We start from the raw sequence: 18,718 nt of genomic DNA on the forward strand, positions 1-18,718 counted from the left end.
GACATTGAAGACAAGCACGGGATTTCTGTTCGTAGTAACGAATTGCAAATCTCTCATACTATAGTTGCTCATTGCCATATTATAGTAATTAATTTTTTATCATAGTTATTTGTGTGTATAGCTTCATTTAATTTTATTTTTAATGTTGTTATCATAGTAAAAAGAATTACAAATTCCTATACTATAATTATTTATTGTCTATATTAAAGTGGTTATTTTCTTTACAAGAGTTATTTGTATATATAACTTCACTTGATTTTATTTTTAATACTATTATTATAGTAAAAATAGTTATCAATTTCTCATATTAAAATTGTTCATTTCTCATAATGAAATGGTTTTTTTTACTGTAGTTGTTGGCATGTATAGGTTGACTTAATTTTATTTTTAGTATTGTTATCATGGTAAAAATAGTTACAAACTTCTCATATTGAAATGGTTAATTCTTCTATTGAAAATGCACATAATTTCACTAAATTTTATTCTTAATGTTGTTATCACAGTAAAAAGAGTTACAAATTCTTTATACCTCAATTGTTCATGCGGTATTAAAGTTAAATATATTTCTTTGCTCCTCTTCCATGTTAAATATATATGGATTAATGCCATCAAAACAAAGATGCCATGCGGTATTAAAGTTGAAGGCACTTTGCGGGAAGTGATTGATATAAAAATAGATGAAAAATGAAGCTGTTATATAGACAATATTAGCAGTGTTTTGGCAATGAGGAAGTAAAGCTGGGATTACCTTCCAAATTGGAGAATTGCATATAGCAACGGCACATGAGGGCCGAGTGGAAACTGTTAAAGAAGATGATGTACGTCGATTAAGGAGGGAAGGACACATGGTCATTGATCGCTCTCACAAGTATATGCAATTACAATAATAAATTACTCAAAATATTTTAGATATCAAACACACAGAAAAGTTACACTTTTACTAATTAAAATAATTAATAATTCAAGAAAAATAAATAAAATAAATAATTTTGATAAAAATATAGAGAATAAAAATAAATCAAGAAAATAATGATAGTAAAACTACAATCACTTAAAACGTTGGGGTTTAAGATTTACCTTATAGGTTGTTAGTTTTTACACTTTAAGTTGACTCTGATCAATTATAGTGACAACTATTCCTAAAATGTCTTAATATTCTCCCGAATTATTAGGCCCTTTCTAATTAGCGTTAAATTCATTCTCACAATACCCAAGTAACTAATTAAACCGTCAAGCTATACTTTAAGTCACCACAAATTTCTAAAACTATCCATAACCTAGTTATTTATATTTATTAATCTCTAAATCTAGGTTATCTCTTCATCTCCCAATCCATCAAAATTATCTATAGATTTGATTAAATGGTGGCCAGTCATTAAATCAATATGAAAAATAAGAGAAATAAATATAATTAAAAAAGTAAAAAAATATTTATAAATATAAATGCAAAGAGTCAAAACAAGAAATATAAAACTAACTCCTCAATTGAGCTATATCCCTAACCCAACTGGATAATTTAAAAATACGTAATAAAATCAAATAAAATCATTCTAAAATCTTTAATTATAAAAAATGATCACAGAGAAAATTAATAAATAGAAAAAAAATAATTATGAATTGTAGAACTTCACAATAATCTCACTTTTAATTTTTAGAATGCTTCTACTAACTCTAAATATCTTAAAAGAATTTTTAAAATACTTAGATAAGTTATTGAATGACTATTCTCTTAATAGAGGGAGTATTTATAATTAAAGTGAAGGTTTTTCTTTTCTTTATTTTCCTAATCAATATAAAACTTTAATATATATATGTATATTTCTTTGACCTTTTCCCCGTAAAATCCGCTTTCAAAGCGCGTGATTGCCTCTCTCCCCACACCCTACACGTGATATTGTGCTTCCTTGAATTAGAGGGGTGATTTTGTGACATTATTCCTTCTCTCTCTCCGTGTGTGTGTGTATTTTTTCATTTTCTTGCTTTATTTAATCTATTATTTCTTGCAAAATATAAAAAAAAATGAGTAGATTTTATGGATGGGTTGATTTTTGGGCATGGCGGTGATCATCCACTGAACCGCCGCCACCCTTTGCTGCAATTTTTATGGATGCAACTTTGTTCTTGTCCCATGGCTAAGAAATCGGTGATGGCACCGAGCATTAGTTGTGGCGGGGTGAATTGACAAAATTATAGAATTAATTTTATCATTTCTCTCAACATTTTAATTTTATTTCAACCCTTAATCTGCAATGAAATTTTATACTTCAAGAAGTTTTTATTTCATTGTGTTTGACCAAGAAATCTAGACTCAAATTTTCTCAAAGAGAAAAGAAAGGGAGACATGTGTGCGGGTAGAATATGAGAGGGGGAGTGTTAAATCATGGTGGGTCCCATAAATTTGAGTAGATGGATATTGGTAGCAAGTTGACGGAAGGTTATGGTTGCTTTGTTTTTTTGGTTGGTGTATTTTTTTGCATCATCTCATAATATAAGATACCTCTTAAAAAATAGTTTGAGAGCAAATTTGATTTTTAATGCTTCTTTCCACATTAATATGATTTTTATATGTCTTAGTATCTAATTATCTTTTAACTTTAGCTCATTCGCCAAAAGAACTTATGGATTGCATTTTGTGAATGATAGATGAATAGGTCATCCCAAAAATACAAACAAGATCTATAAATATATCCTGGATAGATATATTAAAGAGGAAAGAAGTACTTTGTGAGGCAAGTTTTGGGCAATTAACGGAGCAAATTAAATTTAAGAAAAATTACTTATAAGTTTCACATAAAAAAATTAATTACTATAAGATCCTTGACAACTAGCATTAGACAATTTACATGATTTCGTGATAATTGATTTTTTTGTACGAGATTTCAACCTAATTCTTTCTTAAATCTATGACCCACTTTATTTTGCTTCATTTTTGTTTGCGGCAAGACATTTTTTGAAAATTTTCTTTGCCAGTCACCTAATAAAATAAAACTTCCTGTTATGTGTGTCTGTATATTAATTTTTGAAAGACAAAATAGTGGGAAGTATTTGGTTGGTCCAAAAAAAAGGAAGAAGTATTTGTGCCTTCAGCGCATGCGAGTGATAGAAATAGAAGCTCAGGTTGAATTGAACAGAGTTCTTCCGTTGACCTCTTCACAAGTCACTCCTCTTTATTCTTATTTATTTTTTATGAGTAATTTATCCTAATACTTCTGTTTTCATAAAATATTTCTTTTTGAATTATTTTTCACAAGCATTTCTACTCTAATGCCTTTTTTTCGTTCGTTATATCTTTTGAAGTTCCCTGTAGCACTTTATTTATCCTCCTTTTATTGATTTTTTTTAGCAATTTAGGAAGGATGAAGTGTGTGTTTGGTTTTCAGTTTACTAAAAGTTTATTTAGTGAAAGTCAATTTAGTGAAATTCAATTGTTGTAATGAAATTTATGTTTAGATATATTTTTTTAAAAATCAGTTTGATACATTGAAAGTTGTTTAGTTTGTGATAGTGAAATGTGCTTTTGAATGTACAATTACCAAAAAGAACATTAATCTATAATAATTCATAATTTTTATTATATAAATGTAATATATTGAAATATTTAAAAAATATAATAAAGATTTTAAATAACATAAATTTTGATCTATAATGCTAAAAATTTGATCTCTAATTATTTATATTTTTTTAATTTATAATTTTAAAAGATATAGTAAAAATTTGTAATTTTTATTATACATTAATGCTAAAAATTAATATGATTAATTATTCAATTTATAATACTAAAAAATTTGATACCTAATTATTATTATTATTAAAATAATAATTATATTTTTAATGAATTAACTATTTTTTTAAATAAAAGAATAAGAGATTAAATTTAGGGTAGTAATGGTCAAATAACATCTTACTTTTTAAATTTACTTTTCAAAATTTTCAAATAGTTACATTTTAGAAATTTATTTTCAACTACTGTTTGAATGTAATTTCAAAATATGCTTTCCTGTAAAATATTTTACCTAAAAAACTTTTAATTTTTTAAAAATAAAATTTTACTTTTTAAATATGAAATGGAGAAAAATCAAACGGAGCTAAACTAAATTGCACTTTTTAAAATAATTTGAAAAGATATTAATATTTTTAATGGACAAATGAGAAGACGACGCGTATCAAAATTCACACGCTTCGGATCCCTTTCTTACGTCGTTGTCCCATCAAATGTGAATGACATTTAATGATTTAAATCAAATAAAGAGCCTCTTACCAAAGGCCAAAGGGTGCTTGTCTAAGGGTATGTTTGGATTGCCATCAAATGCTCTTTTAGTTGGGAGGCAACAAATTCATTGGATGAATTCAAATCATGTTTGGGATTAAAAAAAAAAAATTCTGAAAGCTCGGTGGCAAGTAAACGAGCCTTTTGAGTGAAGTCATTTTTCTCAGCCTTTTCACTAATGCTTTGTTTGGTTAATGAGAAAATATGAGAGAAAAGAAAACATGAAAGAAAAATAAAAAAATACATTTTTTTTCTATTTGAATGAAGAAGAAAAAGTGAGAATAAAAAAAAGTTGAAAAGAAAATAAGGTGTGGAACCCACTACATTTTCCTCCCAATTTTTCTCCCCAAAGGTAGAGAGATTTTGAGAGTAAATTCTTATTTTCATTACCTACCCTCCCCTCTCTCTCCCTTTTTTGCCCACTTAACCACATTAATTCCTCACAAACAATTAGATTTTGATTTTCATAAAAATTTGTATCTTTAACTTTTTAGAACTAATAGAATTTTAACAACTAATTTTAGTATAATTTGATTTGATGATATTGATTTTAATATAATTAATTTGATTTTAAAAAATAGAAACAAAATTTGTGTCTTTAGCTTTCTACATTTTTTTAACATCTAATTTGATGATGTTAATTTTAATATAACTTATTCTTTCAATTTATTTTTACAAGAATAATTACATTAGATATAATATATACTGATATGAGGGTATTATAGTCATTACAATATTTATTTATTTATTTTTTCTTTATTTTTTTTTGTCTATCAAAACACAATGAGTGATAATATTTTTTTTTAATTTTTTCCTCTCTCCATTGTTTTTTATTTTTTATTTTTCTCTCTTAAATTTTCTTTCAATCTAGATGGAGGATTAGTGTTGGCTTTGTAAAACATTTGAGAGCATTAAATGCATCTTAAAATTTGTCAATCTACCCTTTTTTGGTGAGGTAAGTTGAATGGAGGGGGGGTGAGGAGGGACCAGATTTTGGGGGGGGGGTGTGAAAACGCAAAAAAACAAAATGGAATGGATTCCACCGTATATTTTATTGTTAAAAATATTAAATATGCTGACTCAACAAGAAGTTGACTAACAGAAATGATCTTTATTTTTTTTAAATAAGGTATAAATATAAATTTAATTAATTATAAATAAAAATTTATGTTATAATCTAAGAATTACACTTAATATTTAAATATGTATTTATAAATGAAATTCTTAAATTTGCAATTATTTAAATTTATATTTTTAACTTATTTTAAAAAAAATTTATTAAAAACTTAACTATAATTAATTTAATGTTTCAAAACCTAACCCTCATTCTCTCCCTTATAATTAATTATAATTATAATTTTTTAAAAAATATTTAGATACTTTTACACGTGTTAAAATTGTTGTAGTAATTGCATGTGTGTGTCAAGAGGCTGAGGGTTTGAACTTATCCCTTGCATGGTAATTTAATTAAAAAAGATTTACTAATTGCTTCAATACTTGGAAAGTAGTTATTTGTTGTTGGTTACTCATTATACTTATTAAATCAATTATAATTTTTTTTACCGGAAATTAAATCAATTAAAATCAAATTGAAGTTTTTCGACTCAAATCAAAACACGAAATAGGAGAGCGACAGGACCCACAGTTATCTATACAAAGGTGGAATAATATTATTGGTTGAGGAGTGTCAATTACGTGATCACGGAGGGCACTGTTGTGTTGTCAAATCTTATCTAATCCTTCGCTCCTTTTGCAGCAACCAACAAGCCTCCAAGAAAAGACTAATAAGTTATATTGTCTCTATCACATTCAATCCAATCAATATTCAATTCACATCATGGAAATAAAAATAGAAAAAAAAATATGAGGGGCAAAACAAAAGCTTTTCTCATACTCTCCTTAAAACATTTTAAATCAAATATGCAAACTCTTATTAAAATAATTATTTTTTTATTTTTCAGCCAATAACTCAAAGTAATCATTATCCATACTTAAATGAACATTTTTAACATTCACCTTTGATATATATAAAAATAAGGAGTTTATAAATCTCGTTAACCAAATATACATTTTAATATTAACCTTTTTATATATAAAAATAATAATGATATTATGAATATTATAGGGCACCATACCTTGCTTGCTCCTTGGCCATACCCCAATATTAGCCCGGCGACTGAACATGCTCAAATCCTTTCAGGTTGCTTTGTTTTTGAGTGAGGCTAGATTGGGCATTTCACACGTCCGGGCTACATGCTTAACCCTACAAAGTAGTCACTCTACAACACATACTAGTCATTGAGCGTAAATATGTTATTTCGCTATAAATAAAAATGTCAAATAAATCTCCATGAACTAAATAATAATTATTTCATTTTACAATAGTTAACTAAAGTTATCCTCGCTCGTTGCACCGGTGAGGACTTGTCCAGTTATATGAACCTTATAATGAGTATGAAAAGTGTGAATAGGTACAATATTATAAAAATAAAAGGTCTTAAAAAAAATAGAACAAAGTGAGTAATATTACGCGTCATTGATGATGCGAATGGAGAACATTCCCACCTTTTTATATATATATATATATATATATATATATAATACGAATAGCTTATACGTGCATTATAGCATGGATTTTCTAATAGTAATTGTTTGTAATAAACAACAAATGACAAACGTGTTAAAAATATTGAGTCTTAATTGATAATAAAAAAAATTTAAGTTTCTTACCACAGCTCACTCAGATATAAAAAAATATAAAATTTTCGTAAAACAAGTATTTGATTTTATTGAAATACGAGAAGCTACAAGTCTAAATTAAAAATAAAATTAATTAATAAACTAAGGCTACAAGATGTAAAAGTGCAAGTTTTTCATTGAGTGTCGACTGTTTTCTTTTGCGTCTTCATCTTCTATTTATAATATTAGAGTGGCGGTAGCTTTTTCTTTAAGACCTAGCAAGCTTTGCTGAAAAAACAAGAATTTCGTGAAACTCATGGCACGGTCCTTATTTCATACTCTCCATTTTGGTAATCAACCCATTTCACCAAGATACTTGAACGTGAAGTTTGTAGATTTCGACGTTACTTGAAATCATGTCTTTTCGTGCCAACGATCTAATGTTTGCAACTAACGGAATTTTGACATGTTTATTCTATCATGGCCTCTTACTGAGTTTTGGGGCTCGCTCTTTTATTCTCTTGAGCCTGATGCTTCAATTATTTAGTTGTGATTTATATGAGTAATGTTTCATATTTTAATCCAAATAGTAATAATAATATAATAGTAGGATCGAAGAAAAATTAGCACCTTAACCAAGATTTAAAAAAACAGAGAAATATTTATTTATTAACAAAAGACATTGGTGCTATCACATCATGTGATCCGTCTCTCAAGCAGTAATCTGTTTTATACTTAGGTTGTTTATCAATAAAATTTTACATCGAAAATGAGATTTAAATCTAAGACCGTACAAATTATAAGACAAATCCTTATTAATTATAAGAATTTCTAAATGACCATAGAAAGACGGGCTTTGTTATATATTTGGGATCTGAATAGCAGATATTTTATGCGGTAATCACCGTCCTAATCTCTCAGTCACGTTGGTTTGTCCTGAGATTCCGTTCAACTGAAAGCTTAAATATTACACCTCTTATTTTATTTATAAAGCAAAGATAAAAGAAAAAATTTAATTTTATTTATGAGACACTTGTTAATTTTAAATGCTTTTTTTTATATTTTTATTTTTATTAAATATTTTAAATAAAAATAACAATAATGAAATTTAAGAACCAGGGAAAAAGTCAAAACTTGTCTAATTTTAAAAAATTAAGAAAATTTAAGGTTTTTTTATTTCAATAAAATATATAAAAAATAACTTATAAATAATATCAATGAGTATTATATAATATTGATGAGCGGATTTGTTGACCTCTTATTAATTTTATGAAGTTTTTGTGGTCTTTCCCCGTCTCTGGATATGTATGCAATTATTATTTAATAAATGAAGAAATTGCACCGTGCCACGCAGCATAAAATATCTTTATCATTTTTCTTTTTCAAATACCCTCAAAGTGACAGGAAATTTTATACACATTGATGATTTTTTATTTCCGCTGTCGTTTTGCATGCATTTAATAATTAAGAAAATTAGATATGAATCGCCAATAAAAGACTTATTTACATACAAGTCCTGCAAATTTATAAAAGTACAAATAAGTCACTTGAAATCTAGTTGCATTTTGTTATGAGTTTGAAAATACCACACCAGCCCCGACTTTCAGACTTATTCAGCTATAAATTATGATATTTCAATTTTAAATTTATGAAGATTGACGGTAGACATAGGTTAAAAAAAAAAATGTCATTCTCCTCTTGCATTTATAATTTGTCCTCATGGATTAACAACTAAAATGTGCTAACTTAAAATTGAAATATCCTAATTTAGAATTAAATTAAATAGAAGATATATATATGAAGTTGGGGTAGTGGGATCGTTTCACATCCATAACAAATTACAAATAATTTTCAAGAAACTTTATTAAATTTTTATAAATTTGTAGAACTTATTTATAAATGAGAGACTTATAATTAGTTTTCCCTTAATAATTCATCCAAGTTAACATGGTTTGGAAGATGGGATCCATCTCGGATAAGGGGTCTCTGAATGAATTTAATCTTGTTCTTCATATGAAGATTTTATTTGTGGATAATTTGTAAAATAATATATAAATTTTGATAAACTTATAAAACCCAATATATTTAAACTTTTGGAGGCTGTTTGAAATTATTTTTATTTTATTATTTTGAGAATTGATGTTTTATAAAACATATTTTGAGAATAAAAAATAATAAAAATAAGTATTTTTTTTATTCTTCTGTATTCTCCAAAATAATAATCTCAAAACACTTAAAAGTTATTTTTATTTTTTATTTTTCAAAGAAATATTTTATTTTTTTATTCTTTAAAATATTTTTTAAAATATATTATTAAATAGATTTTTTTATTCTCTTATTCTTAAAAATAAAAAATTATTTTCAAAACAAATTATCCAACAGGCCTTAGTAACTGCGATATAAGGGGAAATACATACATTCATATAATATATATATATATATATATATATCTATCTTATATTTATATGCATGGGTCAATTGAGGACCCCAATAACATTAATATCCAACTATATTGAAAAATATGGCACCAAAGCCGATTTTAAAGCAGAGAATTCAGGCTTCGTATCTTCGTATGATTGGCGTTTCCGACGTCTACGTATCTAACTAATTACATTTTATTACACCCCCAGAAAAAGCCTATTGTTTTTCTGCCGACTTCTAGATCAATTGATCAGAGTCAAACAAGATCAGGTAAGTTAATATATATTTACGCTTATAACTCATTTTACAAACCTCATCAATACAAATAAAAAAATATAAAAAATAAAAATATATAAAATTTTAAATATGCTTATATATAATAAATTTAAAAAATAATATTATATTACTTTTTCTTTCTTATGAAAACTAATTTTAAAAATACTTCTTAAATATTATTTAAAAAGTTACATAATAATTTATAAATGAGATCAAATAAACTTTTTAAAATATAATTTATAAATAAGACTAGAGAGAATATTATACAAGCAACATATACATATACATATATAATATATATATATATATATAAAAGTGAGATTTGGTTTCAATGTGATTTAAGTACACATTTAAAAAATATTTTATGTGATATGATAATAATAGTTTGATTTAATCTAACAATTATGAACAAATTTTTGTTAAATAATACTCAAAAATTAACAAATCTCAATTTTTTAGAAAAAATAACATAAATAAATAATGTTATGATCGTATTGGTTATTTCAATTTTTTAAAAAATTATATATTAATGATTTTTAATTTTAAATACTAATCAAACGTGACAACTATAATATGTATCCTATATTAGTAACGCCGCTCTCATCGCCTTGGAGTTAAACTACTTTGAGTAACCCACACTGTTAGACCAATGAAAAAGTAGCACATTTTCCAAACTTACATGCCTCTCGTTGGATGGTTTTCTGATATGATATCATTCATTTTTCGTTAATTTAATAAATGTAAAAGACAAAAAAAAAAAAAAGAAAGAAAGAAAGAAAGAAAGAAATCATCGATCATAATTCATAACCACAGCAATAATTTTTATATAATTTGCAATAATTTTTTTATCTAAAAGAAGGGGGTGTTTAGACAATAAAGCTTATAATTCAGGCAGATTGTATTTATTCAAGTCAAACTCAAATTAAGTTAAATTTATTTAGATCAAGTTTAAAATATTATATTTTTTTTAAAAAGTTCATATAATTAAATTCAACCCTAACTTTTTTCGGTTGAGGTCAGGCTAACTCATTTGGCTTAATTAAAATTACCAACTCTATTTATAGATGAATTTGTAAATTTTAATGATAAGACTTATTTGAATTAGGTTAAATTTAAATCAAATTTATTTAAATCAGATCTAAAATATTTTATTATTTCAAACAAATTTATATAACTAAATTCGGTTATAATTTTTCTTGGGTGAATGGCCCAAATTATTGGTTCTCATTACAAACAATCAGCGACCTCACCAGTGTGAAAGTAAAAGAAAAAACACAGGAAAGTCAATAAATAGTGATTGTGGTGGCGATAATTTTCAAATTGCATAATCAGTAAAGTAAATACGAAGGAAAGCAATCTTTTGGTGATTTGATTTTAATCCTCGTAAGAATAACCTCTGGTTACTTCAGTAATAGTGTAATAACTTTCTGGATCACACTCTGCTTTATCTTCCCACCTTTTTTTCACTTCTCTTGGGTATCTTGTATTTAAGTAGTCTCATAGCAAAGATCGGATCTGGTCCTGACTACCCCTTTTCTCTTTCCCTTTGATTCTCGGATCTCTCTGCACTGCTCAGGTTAGTCTCTTCTCTCTTCTATCTCCATTTCTAGCAATTTGTTTGAAGAGTTGTTTGTGCAATGAACTGGGTTATAGCGTGGTTGATTATTAGCTTTCATGCTCTTGTTCTATATGTTGAATTGGATAATGATCTGTGTATCTGCACTCATGTGTAAGCCCATTTTTTACTCACTCGACTGTGATACGATCAAATTATTGATATTGATCCTTGAGAATTTTTTTGGAGGTTTGTCATACCCTTTTTATTCGAGCTGATTTCAGTAATTTTAAGCGTTGTCAGCTAGTTTTACTGGGTATGTGATCTGATGCGAAATGGGTTTGTCTTGCTTTCTGCGAATTCGGTTGCAGGTGAGAAATGGCGCAAATTTTGCTCCATGGGACTCTCCATGTCACGATCTTTGAGGTGGATAGGCTGAAGACGGGCGGCGGCGGCAATATCTTCAACAAGGTGAGATTAATTTGTCGATTGGGATTCGTTTGTGACTCCTGACTTTCAACTTTTTGGCTTCTGACGTGGGTGTTTTCTTTGTAATGAAGAATATGGAAAGTAGAGATCTGTTGATGGTGGCGATTCAGTAAATCAAACAGCTAAATGGACTGTCAGCGTGATTGTAATATAGATAAATAAATTGAACAGCAAAATATGCTAGAGCTTTTAATCAAATCCAAGACCTTATCCTTTCATGTCAAAATTGAAGTATTCATATTTCATATTAGTTGATTTTGAGCAAAGAGTATTAGAAAAAGAAGTCCCACATCTAGTAATTAGAAAGTATATTAGGTAGGAATATCTAAAACTTACAATGTGTCTAATCAAGTGGCCTAAGCTAGTTTTGGTGAACAAGACAATCCTCAAGCACACTCATTATAAACTCATTATAAGTTCTTCTTGCCACTGGCTTTTGAGTGCGTATCTATTTGTGAAATTAAGGATCAAATGACTCCTCGTATCCTTTGTAGCAGCTTTGGTTTTTGAATTTCACTTTGATAGCCTAGCTTTATACTTATGAGAGCCAGCTGGAGTCTTTCCAATCACGGGCTCGACTGCTTTGCTTGACGTATTCATTATTCTTGTAGAATGCCATGGTCATTCAAGATTCCTCTACCCCTGTACCCTATCTCATGAGAAGATAAATACTGTGATTGTAGATAAATTAGTAACAGATACATGTATGTTCATGTAGTTTAGAAGTTATCACATTATTTTTGCACATTATTTTTGCTCTTTTCGTTTTCTCATACAATATATTTTATTTTTTTATTGCTATTTTTGCAGCTCAAGGAAAATCTTGAGGAGGCGGTTGGTTTTGGAAAGGGAGTTACTAAACTCTATGCAACCATTGATCTTGAGAAGGCCAGAGTTGGAAGGACTAGAATTATAGAAAATGAACATTCCAACCCTAGGTGGTATGAGTCTTTTCACATTTATTGTGCTCACATGGCTTCTGATATTATCTTCACTGTGAAAGATGATAATCCTATTGGGGCAACCTTAATTGGAAGAGCACATGTGCCTGTTACGGATGTCTTGGATGGTGATGAAATAGATAGGTGGGTTGAAATCTTGGACGAGAACAAGAATCCCATTCGTGGTGATTCAAAAATCCATGTGAAACTGCAATATTTTGATGTCACCAAAGAACGCAGCTGGGGTCGGGGTATTCGAAGTGCCAAATTTCCCGGAGTTCCATACACTTTCTTCTCACAGAGGCAAGGATGCAAGATCTCTCTGTACCAAGATGCTCATATCCCAGAGAAATTTGTCCCTAAAATATCTCTTGCTGGAGGTGAGAAATATGTTGCTCATAGATGTTGGGAGGATGTTTTCGATGCAATCACTAATGCCAAGCACTTAATATACATTACTGGTTGGTCTGTATATACTGAGATCTCCTTGGTGAGGGATAACAGGATTGCAAAGCCAGGGGGAAACATAAAACTTGGTGAGCTCCTCAAGAGAAAGGCAAGTGAAGGTGTCAGGGTTTTAATGCTTGTTTGGGATGATAGAACATCTGTTGGTTTGTTGAAAAAAGATGGATTGATGGCTACTCATGATGAAGAAACTGAGCATTACTTCCATGACACTGCTGTGCATTGTGTTTTATGCCCCCGCAATCCTGACGACGGGGGAAGCATTATTCAGGACTTGCAAATTTCTACCATGTTCACCCATCACCAGAAGATTGTTGTGGTGGACAGTGAGTTGCCAAGTGGAGGATCAGACCAGCGACGGATTGTTAGTTTTGTTGGGGGTATTGATCTTTGTGATGGTAGGTACGATACTCCCTTCCATTCACTGTTCAGAACCCTGGACTCAGCGCACCTTAATGACTTTCACCAACCCAACTTTCCTGGCGCTGTGATCACAAAAGGTGGTCCCAGGGAACCTTGGCATGACATTCATTCCCGGCTTGAAGGACCCATTGCTTGGGATGTTTTATTTAACTTTGAACAAAGATGGAGGAAGCAAGGTGGGAAGGATGTACTTGTTCAGTTGAGGGAACTTCAAGATGTCATCATTCCTCCGTCCCCAGTTATGTTTCCTGATGATCATGAGACATGGAATGTTCAGTTATTTAGATCTATTGATGGCGGGGCTGCTTTTGGGTTTCCAGAGACTCCTGAAGATGCTGCCAAAGCTGGGCTCATTAGTGGGAAGGATAATATTATTGATCGTAGTATTCAAGATGCTTATATTAATGCCATTCGACGAGCAAAGGATTTCATCTATATTGAAAATCAGTACTTCCTCGGGAGCTCTTTTGCTTGGAGCGCTGATGATATCAAGCCTGAGGACATAAATGCTTTGCATGTCATCCCAAAGGAGCTTTCACTTAAAATCGTCAGTAAGATTGAAGCTGGGGAGAGATTCACTGTATATGTTGTGGTCCCCATGTGGCCAGAGGGTATCCCAGAAAGCGCATCTGTGCAGGCAATATTGGACTGGCAGAGGAGGACAATGGAGATGATGTACAAAGATGTAATTCAGGCACTAAGGGCCAATGGAATTGAGGACGATCCTCGTAACTATTTGACATTCTTCTGCCTTGGTAACCGAGAGTTGAAGAAAGATGGAGAGTATACACCTGCAGAAAGACCAGATCCTGATTCTGATTATCTGAGAGCTCAAGAGGCTCGGCGCTTCATGATATATGTTCATGCCAAGATGATGATAGGTGAGTTTGAAAGTTGAATTTGTATCTTTTGTTAAAGCAGTCTTACCATGTTTCTTTTGCTTTCTCTTCGAAAATATTCTTTGATGATAGTAGCTCATGGAGCTTCTTCCCCTTCCATTTTGCAGTTGATGATGAGTACATAATCATAGGATCTGCCAACATCAACCAGAGATCAATGGATGGCGCCAGAGACTCAGAGATTGCCATGGGTGCTTATCAACCCTATCATTTAGCTCACAGACAACCTGCACGCGGCCAGATCCATGGTTTCCGCATGTCATTGTGGTATGAGCACCTTGGTATGCTGGACGATTCCTTCTTTCATCCTGAAAGTGAAGAATGTGTCAGGAAGGTGAACCAGATGGCTGACAAATACTGGGACCTCTATTCGAGTGAGTCGCTGGAACGCGACCTTCCTGGACACTTGCTTCGATATCCTGTAGGGATATCTGAAGGAGGAGAAATCTCAGAGCTGCCAGGATTTGAATTTTTCCCTGACACCAAGGCTCGTGTTCTTGGTGCCAAAGCTGACTACATGCCTCCAATCCTTACAACTTAGTTCATTTCATACTTGCTTCAGATAAGCTATGACTGCTTCAAATTCAAATTCTGGTTTTCATACCATACTGGTGGATGGTGGTGCTAAAGGAATAAACACAATGTAGTGTGTGATGTCTCTGTAAATGTAACTATCTAGACGAGGATGTCCATGTCAGTTGAGTTCTTAGTGTTTCTGATTCTGTGATGCATTGTTGTTGGCTTTTATGATCAGAGCTACTTGATCTTATACAATAACTCAGTGTTTTATCTTTTGTGTATCTTTTTTCCTGCTCTACCTTCACATATCTGTTGTTCTCTTGCCTTCTGGAATAATTCTGCGGTGTCCCGACCGTGGCTTTGTTTGGAAACTTGTTGAAAACGAGTGATTGCAATTTTGAAAGCAAAGTTACTCTCACAGTGCACATTTTGATCAAAGCCAAAGGATTTCCAAACGCACAAACGAAACAACTTAAATTTCAGTTTCTTCTTGATATATTGTGTGAAGAGCTTCTTGTACTCTGTGAAGACACGGTTTTATGGGAAAAGTGGGGTAAAAAGAACTTGTGAAACATGATTTGATAGAGGATTCAATAATGGGGTAAGGCCAAAGAAACGTCATGAGTCGGTAGAGGATTCAATAAAGGTGTGGTTGTGCCCCCAAAGCTTGGGTTCAATGGGTAAAGGAGTCGTATTAGTTTAACTAGAAGTCTCATCGAGTTTTGAGAATACAAAAGCATTAGTGATTGAGTTCCTTCCCAAAAGAGGTCTGCTCAGTTCAACTTAAGATAAACCCAAGATATTGGGTACTCCGCACAAGGGGAAAAAAAGTGTGGTTGCTTGTGGGAGGGTTCATTGATCTACTTGAATTTTTGCTTTGAGTTGCCAAGTGGAACGCTAAACTAAAATAGGAAGAAAATGGGACCAATGTTAATTTCTTCTTAAATTCATTTAAATTACATACTACTCCGGTCCTTAATATAAAAAAAGTTAACGAACTTTGTGCTCTAGACTTTCAAATTTTGCCTTGTATTAAAAATCTAAGGGTGTACGTAATTCCTTGCTTTCATTTGTTAAATATTAGTAATTTTCAAGCTAAGCCTCCCCCTTTTTTTTTTGTTCAAACTGAATTTGAAACAACATTTATTATAAAGATAAAAGTATTTTTAAAAGGAGGGAGGGAGGGCATTCTTTTTTACTTAAATATGTAGTAACCCAATAGAACAAGTCTCCCCCTTGCTCCCTATGCTGTCCTCATAAAGGCAGAATTTTTTTTAATCCTTTTTTATTTTTCCCTTGCCCTTGTGAGCAGTGGCGGAGCCACATATTAATGAGAGGACACAAATATACCCACTTACTTTAAAAAATATTATAAGTGTGGTATAGAAAATTTGTAATTTTACACTCTCTACTTTTAATATTTTACACCCTCTAAACTAAACAAAAAATATTTGAGCTCAAAAGCTTATTTGATATGAAATAATTTAATAATTTACATAAGATATGAAGAGCATATATATATATATATATAAAAGATCATATCAAATTATTCACTATAATTTTTAGAAGAAAGATGATAGTCAATTTATTTATGTTATTATAATTTTATTCTTATATTATAATTATTTTTTAAAAAAATATTAATTTTTTTATTAAATTATCTCGCACCCCTTACTTTTGAATCTTGGTTCTGCCACTGCTTGTGAAGGTAGGATGAAAGCAGGAGGGCTCTCCTCTCTTGCTCCCTAAGCCAATAAGATAAAAATATTAAAATAGGTGATAACAGTATATATTTTAATGAGAATTTGAACCTTAATTTAATATATTTTGAAAAATTAGTTCCTTTTATTTAAATTCAACTTCATTAGTCTTTTCTTTGTTCTTTTTAAAGAGCGAAAAAGATCAATGTGTCAAAATTTTTCTTTAATATGGCTTTATATACACGCGCATGCAAACAAACACGTTAATATTGGGTTCAAATTTAGATCTTTGTTTTTTTCTTTTTTAAAAAAAAAGATTACGTTGCCACTAAAACAATTGACTGCTGACAGGTGAAGAAAATAAATGTCTCCATCCAACTTTTGTCTAATTTCAGCAACCCCACGATAGGCAGTGTCCAAGTGGACGGTTATAATTTTTGCAAAAGTTAATATCATATACTAATTCTAATTACTTTTTTCAATTAAAACCGTTTATAATACGAGCATTCCCCTCTCACACTCCCACTCGCTATTTTTAGCCAATCTGATCAGAATAATTATTTGGCTCTAAGACATGCTCAAAGACTCAAGAATCTCCTAAGAATGTAATCATTGCTTATTTTGTGATCTAATATTTAATCATGTACACGTGGCCTCCCTTTAAGCATTGTTGGGAGGGAAATTACTAGATGTTCTGAACATGTGAAGTTATACATACTTTCTCCCTTGCTTAGTGTACAAGGAATAAAATATTATTTCTCTCTCCCTCTTATTTTTAAGGTTAGTTTGAGAATTTTAATTTAAAATAAAACAATTCTACAACTAATGATTTATAAAGTAAATCAAATTATATTTTTAAAATGTGATTGATATACAAAACTGAAGGATTATGTTAGTGTGCGTCTGTCCTTTGCATAAAAAAGAGTTAGGTTAGGGTTCATCCCCCCTAACTCATTAAGACTACCTTAAGGTATTGTTTGGTTGGGGAGAAGTGAGAGGAGGGGAATTGAGGGAGAGCCCCCCTCCCCTCCCCTCCCCTCCCCTTTGAATCAAATATAGTTTAAAATGTCTCTTCATTTTGAGCTCTTAAACTAAAGTTTGGCCTTTGTAGTTGGTAAAATTTTATTTAAGACTTCTTGATCATACTTAATTAAAAAAAAAGTTCCCTAAATTTTAAAAATTCTCTTCGAATTTGGAATATTGAAATGAAATTAAAATGCAGAGTAAAATTATTACATTGTCCGTCATTGCTTTATTGAATCTTGATTTTATTATAAGTGTTTCAATTATGATAAAAGAAGTTATTCATTTTTCTATATAAAATTATTCATTGATCTACATGAAGTTATTCATTAGTCTACAAGAGTTGTTTATACCATTATTAAATCTTAATTTTATTTCAAATGTTATAATTATGATAAAATAAATTATTTATTTTTTTATATTAAATTATTCATTGACCTATTAGAGTTGTTTATGTCATTATTACTAAATAACTTTATATAGAAAAATAAATAACTTTTTGCATGTCAATGAACAATTTTATAAGGGGCGATTAACAATTTTAATAGAGAATAAGAAGGGATAGTGGATAATGAGAAAATTTTACTCTGTATTTTAATTTTATTTAAGTACTTTTAATTTAAAGTGAATCTTCAAAATTTAAGAGGTCCAATATTTTCATTAAGTGTTGTCAAAGGTATTAAATAAAATTTTTCTTTATATTTTTTTAAGGCTTATAAATATTTTCTCGAACCTATTCTTTCCCATGGCATTAATTAAGGGTAAGACTGGGAGGGGAACAATTAATTTTTACATCACATAAAATTTTGTATTTTCTTGATTTATGTTTTTTCTAGTTGAGACTTACATTGACAGGCGGAAGAAGTATTTTTTATTAAAAATAATAACATAAGAAAAAGGTATCGTGAGAATATCTTTTTATAAAATTAAAATAAATTACAAATTAAATTATTTCATGTAATATTGTATTCTAATATTATCTATTAATTTTGTTGTTGAATTGCCTTCTTGTCGTTTCATGTAACATGTGTCAAACGATGGTTGATTCCTCGTCCATGATT

The 18,718-nt window shown here is 29.9% G+C and overlaps 1 protein-coding gene across 1 annotated transcript; it reads left to right on the plus strand.

The window, feature by feature from the left end:
• The first annotated feature begins 11,062 nt into the window (after positions 1–11,062).
• LOC129291372 (phospholipase D alpha 1) lies at positions 11,063–15,204 on the plus strand. The gene is made up of 4 exons (XM_054928677.1): positions 11,063–11,219; positions 11,570–11,669; positions 12,498–14,397; positions 14,523–15,204. Exons 2-4 carry the CDS (start codon positions 11,577–11,579, stop codon positions 14,954–14,956), a joined length of 2,427 nt encoding a protein of 808 aa, XP_054784652.1. The 5' UTR covers positions 11,063–11,219; positions 11,570–11,576; the 3' UTR covers positions 14,957–15,204.
• Positions 15,205–18,718: the final 3,514 nt, after the last annotated feature.

Source organism: Prosopis cineraria, unplaced genomic scaffold (genome assembly GCF_029017545.1).
Source record: "Prosopis cineraria cultivar Desert tree isolate PC_DT_omini unplaced genomic scaffold, ASM2901754v1 PC13, whole genome shotgun sequence".
Taxonomy (NCBI): domain Eukaryota; kingdom Viridiplantae; phylum Streptophyta; class Magnoliopsida; order Fabales; family Fabaceae; genus Prosopis; species Prosopis cineraria.